Here is an 8,700-nt window from a genome sequence, read left to right as displayed (position 1 = left end):
CTTTTGTCAGCCCACGATTCCAGTGACTGAGCTTTGGGGCCAAATCGGGACCCTGGCAGGAGGCCATCAAAAACATTGGGTTGGGGGGTGTGAGGTGGCTCCATGGATGGAGAGCCAGTCAGAAGGCTGGGAGGTCCTGGGTTCAAATGTGACCTCAAGACACTTCGTCACTGGGAGACCTTGGGCAAGTCACTTAACTGCCCTTGCTGGACCCTTATGCCACGCTTCTGCCTTGGAGCCACTACAGTATTGATTCTAAGACAGAAGGTGAGGGCTAAGAACAAACATTCATAGTAAATACAAGTAATTGGGAGGCAGCCCAGAGGGAAGGTCTTGGGGATGTGATCGCCTGGTCCTTCCCTCTTCTGTTCTGGCACCAAAGCGGAGTATGGATTCCGAATGGTGGCCCTGGACAAGTCACGTCGCCCCACCGCCCGAAGGGAAGGGCCTGGGCGGCCGGCCCCCCTCCCTGCGCCCCAGGCCGACTCGCCCACCTACCTGTGCCCTGGCTGCCTCCTCCGTGGAGGCTGGTCCTCCGCCCTCGGCGTCCCTCCCGCCGGCCCTGCCCGCCCCACCCCAGCACACGCGAGATGACCGGCTGCCGCGGTGGATGGCCCGCTCGGGCCGGCCTCCGAGCTCCAGGCAGAAGCGGCTCCAATAACACAGCGAGACGTCGTGATGAACACTTTTATTTACAAATATAATTAAAAGCTCTGACAGTTTATCATGCTCTTCCTGGGAACCGGAAAAGGGTTTGCTCGTTGTTGTCTTTAAAGTGCATGCAAAAGAAGTCAAACATTTCTTTTAAACCGTTTTTTATTGTAAGAAAATACACAGTTTGAAAGTGTGAATAATGTAGTATTTATGACCAAGAGATGGGACGGGGATGGGAGGCGGGAGGGGGGATCCAAAGAAAAAAGAACAAGATCGTCTGGTCGAGAGACAGCGTCGGAGATTGAGCCGGAAAGGGCGGGGGAGGAAGAGGACGAGGAGGAAGTAAAAAAATTTGATCAGAGAAACAGTTAAAATACAATATGAAAATAAGTCATACCTCTCCTTAAATTCCTTCTATACACAAAATACACGATTTGCTTAAGCCCAATTTGTGCTACTGGGAATCTGTGAGCTCCTTAAGTGTATTCACATTCTCTGCGACAGCAGAAAATGATTAGGATACAATCAGAATATGCTGAAGGCAAGCGAAAGCCTTGCCAGCAGGTTCTTAAAAATCACAATATCTCTGCCCCCCGCCCGCCCCCCCGCCCGCCCCCCGCCCCAAAAAAGTAATTAATATGTCACCACTGATATGTACATCACAATTAGATTCTGTAAAATGTATCAAATTTCTCAATCTTTAATAAAACTTTGTTTTAAATTCCTGATGAATAAATACCAAAAAAAGAAGGAAAGAAAGAAAGGAAGGAAGGAAGGAAAGAAAGAAGAATGTAGCAGCTGTTTAAGGTGTAAGGCTGCGGATTTGTGTCTCTCTCCCCCTTGGCATTTAGACTGGGTTTTTCCTTATCTTTTATGGTTTTTTTGCTTGACTTTCAGAGGTGGGTGGTCATGAGTGATCGCTTAAAGAAACATACATCCACGTTAAAAAACTCGTGTTTGTTGGTCTGTTGGTTTTGTTAAAACTGTCTCCAAAGTTTTCACTGAAACATTTGATAATCACATCAATACTGGGACGTACTATGAGTAAAAGAGTGGGCCGGGGGGTGGCCAGCACTGCGACTTGACACGGGGGAGGAAGGGGGCCCTGATGGAGTAAGAATATACAGGCACTAGTCCGACACGATGTCAGTAAGAGTAAGAGAGAGAGCGCGAGAGCCACGCCCGTTCCAATGGGGAATGTGGGTTTGCAGGGTTTTAATTTTTTCATTTTTTCACTTTTTTTGTAAATGGCAAAAAAATTTAATCTCATCTATAGTCCTCCTTAGGGTAATCTAATGTAACCAAATTCCCAAATCCCATTCGGAGGCTCTCCATGTCAAAAGTTTCAATCTCACGCTCTTGTCTTTCCAATAGAAACTTGATCCTCTCGCTGCGTTCCTTCTGAAGGGCGGCCAGCTCCTCTTCAATCTGAAACAACACAGGGACCCGCTAGAACCAGGACGGTCCTCCCAGGGCCTCGGACCCAGCCATTTCACAAAGGAGGAAACTGAGGCCTGGAGGGAGGGATAAATGACTCGCCCAAGGGCATCCCTTGGTGCCTAAGGACCGCAGAGCTGGAGGGGGCCATTACAGATCAGGAAACTGAGGCTGAGTAATCACCCAGTTTGTGAGGGTCTAGAGATCCTAGTCCTGAATTTTACAGATCAGGAAACTGAGGCTGAGTAATCACCCAGCTTGTGAGGGCCTAGAGATTCTAGTCCTGAATTTTACAGATCAGGAAACTGAGGCTGAGTAATCACCCAGCTTGTGAGGGCCTAGAGATCCTAGTCCTCAATTTTACAGATCAGGAAACTGAGGCTGAGTAATCACCCAGCTTGTGAGGGTCTAGAGATCCTAGTCCTGAATTTTACAGATCAGGAAACTGAGGCTGAGTAATCACCCAGCTTGTGAGGGCCTAGAGATTCTACAGATTTTTTTGAATTTTACAGATTAGGAAACTGAGGCTGAGTAATCACCCAGCTTGTGAGGGTCTAGAGATTCTAGTCCTGAATTTTACAGATCAGGAAACTGAGGCTGAGTAATCACCCAGCTTGTGAGGGTCTAGAGATCCTAGTCCTCAATTTTACAGATTAGGAAACTGAGGCTGAGTAATCACCCAGCTTGTGAGGGTCTAGAGATCCTAGTCCTCAATTTTACAGATTAGGAAACTGAGGCTGAGTAATCACCCAGCTTGTGAGGGTCTAGAGATCCTAGTTCTGAATTTTACAGATCAGGAAACTGAGGCTGAGTAATCACCCAGCTTGTGAGGGCCTAGAGATTCTAGTCCTGAATTTTACAGATCAGGAAACTGAGGCTGAGTAATCACCCAGCTTGTGAGGGTCTAGAGATCCTAGTCCTGAATTTTACAGATCAGGAAACTGAGGCTGAGTAAATTTGCCCAGAGTCACCCAGAGAGCAGAGGCCCAAGGTAAAGGGGATCCTAGTCCAGCCCCTTTATTCTTCAGGGCCCAGGGGAATTGGGGTGCCCTCCCCAGATTCAGAACCCAGACTTCCTCACTTTCCCCTCCAGTCCTCTCCCCCGGGGCCAGGCAGCCTTTCCGAGGCAGGGAGAGGGTTCCCCAGACCTGGGTCTCCCCCGGAGAGCAGCCCCCGGGGCCGTACCTTTTGCTCAAGATGTGCCCTGCGCAGAGACACCCTCTGCTCCAGCTTCTGGAGCTCCCGCTCATGCTGGGCCTCCGTCTGCATCTTGATTTTGCTCTGGTAGGCGTTGAGCAGCTCCATCTCCTGCTGTAGCTGCAGCCTCAGGGCCTGGCACTCGGCTTCTTGCGCCTCATCCAGCCTTAACTGGGGGGACAGAGAAGACAGACGGAAGCCTTAGCCGGCGCCCTGAGAGGCCCCACAGGTCAGCCCTGGCCTGCGCTGGAAGCCCCTCGAGCCTGGGCACCGCCATCTGGTCTGCCCCCGGGAGGGTATTTGTTAATAAGAGCTGACAGTATGGAAGGTTTTTTTCGTGCTGAAGCAGGTCCCCTGGGCGAGGCCCTGGTGCCCCGGGGACAAGGAATGGGAAGCCGGGGTGCAGAACTCACAGCCCTGGATCGGGGACCTTTGGGTGCCCCCCTGACTCTGCACAGGCTTCCCTGGCTAGCTTGGGGCTGAGGCACAAGGCTGGATCGCCCCCGTTGTCCCCAGAGCGGGGCTCTCCCCAGCAGGCACCAGAGCGCCGAAGGAGCCTGGAAAATCCATTTTTAGCCCACGGAACGAAGGTGTACTTGCTTAGGATCACAGCATTTTGAGCGAGAGGCAGTCTGGCAAACTTTTGGTCAAAGCCTTCTGTCTTCCGATAAGGACCGTGAGACCAGAGCAAGAAAAACCACCTGGCCAAGGTCCCCCGAGAGTCAGGGCCCGAGTGTGCCCGGAATCCGGGTTTCCGCAGGCCCAGCTGGCTCTCGGTTCAGGGAGGCCAGAAGCCCTCTCGCTCCCTCCCGATTTCCGGGGCCCAGGACCCCCGGGAAGGGCTCCCGCATCCCTCAGTTTTCTTTTCTACCCTGGATTTCATCAAAGTGAAGAATTCCTGCCGGGGAAACTCCCTTTACGGAGGGCAGAAAAACCACTCAGAGTCTGAGAGACTGATGGAGGGGAGCGTGCTGGAGGCGTGGGATGGGAGAGGACCTCCTTGTGGGCTGCTGGGATGCCCCCCTTAGATCAAAGGCGAAGCACAAGGTGCCAGCGTCCACTCAAGAAGCGCAACGAGCCAAGCGGACTGGCAGGGCCTTCAGCAGCCCAGAGGACTCTACTAAGGACGTCGGCCTATGGAAAATTCCTGGACACGTGGAGCATCTTGTCCAGAAGGAGTAACTCCCTGTGCCCGCGCAGATAACAATAGCTAGTATGACAGTGTGGAAGGTTTTTTTTCGTGCTGAAGCAGGTCCCCTGGGCGAGGCCCTGGTGCCCCGGGGACAAGGAATGGGGAGCCGGGGCGCAGAACTCACAACCCTGGATCGGGGACCTTTGGGTGCCCCCCTGACCTGGCACAGGCTTCCCCGGCTAGCTTGGGCTGCATACTAGGCATTGTTCTAAGCTTTTTAGAAATACCCCATTTGATCCAATAAGCCTGAGAAATAGATTCCCATTTTACAGCTGAGGAAACAGAGAGAACAGAGATTAAGTCACCGGCCCAGGATCAGGCAGCTAGTTAAGGGTCTGAGGTTGGATTTGAACCCAGGTCTTCCAGATTCCAGAACCAGAGCTCTCTCCACTGCACTGCCTGATTGAAAGAAGTCACAGTCAAACACTAGTCCGTTGATGGATGGCCCTTATGATAAACCAGGGGAGTTCTTAACCTGGGCAAAAAATTATTTGTGATAACTATTTTTAACGTAATTGGTTCCTTTTGTTGTCTTCTGTGTGTATTTTACTGGATGCATTTAAAAACCTTCTGGGATGAGGTCCTGAGGCTTCACCAGATGACTGCCCAGAAACGCCCAAAGAGTCCAGGACACAAAGAAGGTGAAGAACCCTCTCTGTCCACCGCTCAGCAGGCTCTCGGCTAGAAATGCCGACATCCCACACATTCATCTACTTTCCATCGCACGTTGCCTGCCCTGCTTCAAACACTGTCCCTGCTAATTGCCTACGCCATGGTAAGAAGAAAGATTTTTAGGACAGTTTTAAAAAGCGATTAGCCCAGTGCCTCTTCCGAATACTTGAGGGGAATGACATTGCAGACACAATATTTTCATAAAGGAAATGAAACAAGGTGCTCCTGCCTAATTATTTTCCATAATCACGTGGACTCCTTTCCTCAATTTCCTGAGGATGAAATAGGTGTAGGAAGGGGCAATGGCTTACCCAGAGTTTCTTGGTGGGTGCACAGACCCAGATATAGAATTTCTGGAAACTCAGTTTCCATTCCGACCAACTTGCTTTGCAAATCAATACAGAGGCTTTCCTGTTCTCCCTGTAAGGAGCTAGAAGGGACCTGAGAGCTCATTCTAGTTCAGTCCCTTTGCTTTACGAGAGAAAACGGATGAAATGTAGATTTGAACTCGGGTGTTCTCCAAATCTAACATTCAGGCAGGAAGAGAGCCAATAATATCATGAAAAACCTGACAGGAGAGAGAGTGGCCAAGAGGATCACAGGTATCAGAGAAGTTAAAGATTAAGAAAAGGTCATCAGTGGGACAGTTGGCTCCCCAACCCCAGGTAAGTAGAACCCAAATTTAACATAAAGTTCAAAGCCAAGAAATAGGCTGGAAAATGAGCAACAACCAAAAGAGAATCTGACCATAAAAAGCTACAACAGTAGCAGGGAAGACCAAGACACAAACTCAGAAGAGGACGACAACCAAAGCCTTTAAAAAAGCATGCTAATTGGACATAAGCCCAACAAGAATTCTTAGAAAAGTTAAAGAGAGAAGAATGTAGAGGAAACATTGGGAAAATAAATGAGCATGATGCAAGGAAGCTATGAAAAGAGAGTTAGCAGGGTCTGGGCAGCTAGGTAACATAGTGGGTAGAGAGCCAAGTCTGGAGGTGGGAGGTCCTGGTTTCAAATGTGCCCTCAACACTTCCTAGTAATGTGACTCTGGTCAAGCCATTTAACCCCATTTACCTAGCCCTTACCACTCTTTTGCCTTGGCATTGATCGTATCAATTCTAACACAGAAAATACGGTTGTTTTTTTTTTAAGAGAATTAACAGGTTGGTAAAAGAGGCATGAAAATATTGAAGAAAATAATCTTAAAAAACAGATTTGGATTAATGTAAAGAGGCACAAAAATTCTCTGAAGACAAGAAGAATTAAAAAGGAGAATTAGCCCAATGAAAAAGAGGTAAAATTTAGAATTGGACAAGTGGAAGCTGATTCCATAAGACATCAAGAAACAATAAAACAAAATTGAAAGAATGAAAAACACACAGAAATGTATATTTCATAGGAAAAACAACTGACCTAGAAAATAGATTGAGGAGAGATAATTTAAGACAGTGGACTATCTGAAAACCATCATCAAGAAAGAGCTTACACATCATACTTCAAAAGAAATTATAAAAGAAAACTTCCTCAATCAAATTGTCATTGTTCCAGAAGGTAAAACAGAAATTAAAAGAATCTACCAGTGTGCAAGAAAGTTTTTACAGTGGAGGGGAAATGGGGTGGGCAATACTTAAGTTTCATCAGAATTGGTTCAAAGAGGGAAGTACACACACACACTCAGTTGGGTATAGAAATCTATCTTATCCAACAAAGAAGGGAAGGGGACAAGGGAAGTAGGGGAAATAAGATGGAGGAAGCTTAAGGGAGGCATTGGTCAGAAACAAAACAGACTTTTGAGGAAGGACATTATAAAAAGAGAGAAAAGGATAATAAGAAAAAATAAAGTGGAGGGAAATATGCAATTAATAATCATAACTATAAATGTGAATGGACAAGCTCGCATATAGATGGCATAGAAACTAGAATCCAATAGTACTTTGCTTACAAAAAACACACTTGAAACAGAAAGACACACCTAGAGTTAAAATAAGGAGACTGAGAAGAATCTATTATGCTTCAGTTAAAGTAAAAAAGTCAGAGTAGCTATTGTGATCTCAGACAAAGCAAAAGTAAACATAGACTTTTTAAAAAGGGATATTCAGGGAAACTTCATTTTGATAAAAGCTTCCAAAACAAGGAAGTAATATTTAAAAAAATTTATAGTAACTTTCTCTGATAAAGGTCTTTTTATGTAAATATATAGGAAACTGAGTCAATTTTTTTTAAACCCTTACCTTCTGTCTTGGAGTCAATACTGTGTATTGGTTCCAAGGCAGAAGAGTGGTAAGGGCTAGGCAATGGGGGTCAAGTGACTTGCCTAGGGTCACACAGCTGGGAAGTATCCAAGACCACATTTGAACCAGGACCTCCCATCTCTAGGCCTGGCTCTCAATTCACTGAGCTACCCAGCTGCCCCCCTAAGTCAAATTTATAAAAAATAAGAGTCCTTTTCCTAGTGATTGTCAAGGAATATGAAATGGCATTTTTCAGAAGAAGAAATCAAAGCTAACTATAATCCCATAAAAATACCTGAAATCATTATTGATTAACGAAAGACAAATTAAAAATAACTCTGAGTACCGTACCACCTCACACTTGTCGGAAATGACAGATGCTGGAAGGATTGAGAGAAAAGAGGTAAAACGAATGCATTCTTGGTAGAATTGTGAATCTATCCAACCAGTCTGGAGAATAATATGGAACTATGCCCAAAGGAATAGAAAATGGGGCATATACCCTTTGAGCCAGCAATACAAGTTCTTGTTCTATATTACAAGGAGTTAAAAGAAAGAGAAAAAAGAAAAAAGACCTGTCATGTACAAACTTCTTTATAGGAGCTCTTTTTCTGAAGTGTCGAAGAATTGGAAATGAGGGGATACTTATCCATTGGGGAATGGCTGAACACGCTATGGTACATGCATGGAGAGAATACTATTGTGCTAGAAGAAATGCTGAGAGCGATGGTTTCAGAAAAACATGGGAAAAAAAGTGAAATGAGCAGAATTAGGAGAGCACTATTGTAAGGATGATCAACTGTGAAAGACTTCACTTCTCTGATCAATACAGTGATCCAAGACAATCCCAAAGGATCCGTGATGAAAAATGCTACCTCCAGAGAAAGAATGGATGAATTTTGGGTGCAAACTGAAGTGGAATTTCCTCACTTTATTTTTCTTGTTTTTTTGGACAATTTGGCTTATATGGAAATAATTTTTACATGATTTCATATATATATGGATATCTTATTGCTTGCCTTCTCAATAAATGAGAAAGGTGCAAGAGGGAGGCAGGGGGCAGTTTGGAACTCAAAAAATGTCTAAAGTATGTTAAAATAAACATTAACAAGAGAGACAGAGACAGACAGACAGACAGACAGACAGACAGAGAGACAGACAAGAGAGGGAGAGAGACAGGGAGAGAGAGGGAGGGAGAGAGGGAGGGAGAGGGAGAAAGGGGGAGAGAGAGAGAGAGAGAGAGAGAGAGAGAGAGAGAGAGAGGGAGAGAGGGAGAGAGAGAGAGAGGGAGAGAGAGGGAGAGAGAGGAGAGAGAGA

General features: G+C 46.3%; 1 protein-coding gene across 1 annotated transcript in view; it reads right to left on the bottom strand.

The window, feature by feature from the left end:
• Positions 1-673: 673 nt before the first annotated feature.
• The window catches only part of TAOK3 (TAO kinase 3), a 234,314-nt gene continuing 226,287 nt past the window's right edge, over positions 674-8,700 (bottom strand). Inside the window, 2 exon segments of the mRNA XM_007490318.3 lie at positions 674-2,082; positions 3,277-3,459. Of these exon segments, the coding sequence (XP_007490380.2) occupies positions 1,921-2,082; positions 3,277-3,459 (345 nt within the window). The 3' untranslated portion in view covers positions 674-1,920.

Source organism: Monodelphis domestica, chromosome 3 (genome assembly GCF_027887165.1).
Source record: "Monodelphis domestica isolate mMonDom1 chromosome 3, mMonDom1.pri, whole genome shotgun sequence".
NCBI lineage: Eukaryota > Metazoa > Chordata > Mammalia > Didelphimorphia > Didelphidae > Monodelphis > Monodelphis domestica.
Note: the sequence above shows the minus strand (reverse complement) of the source record. Positions and strands in the feature narration are given on the sequence as shown.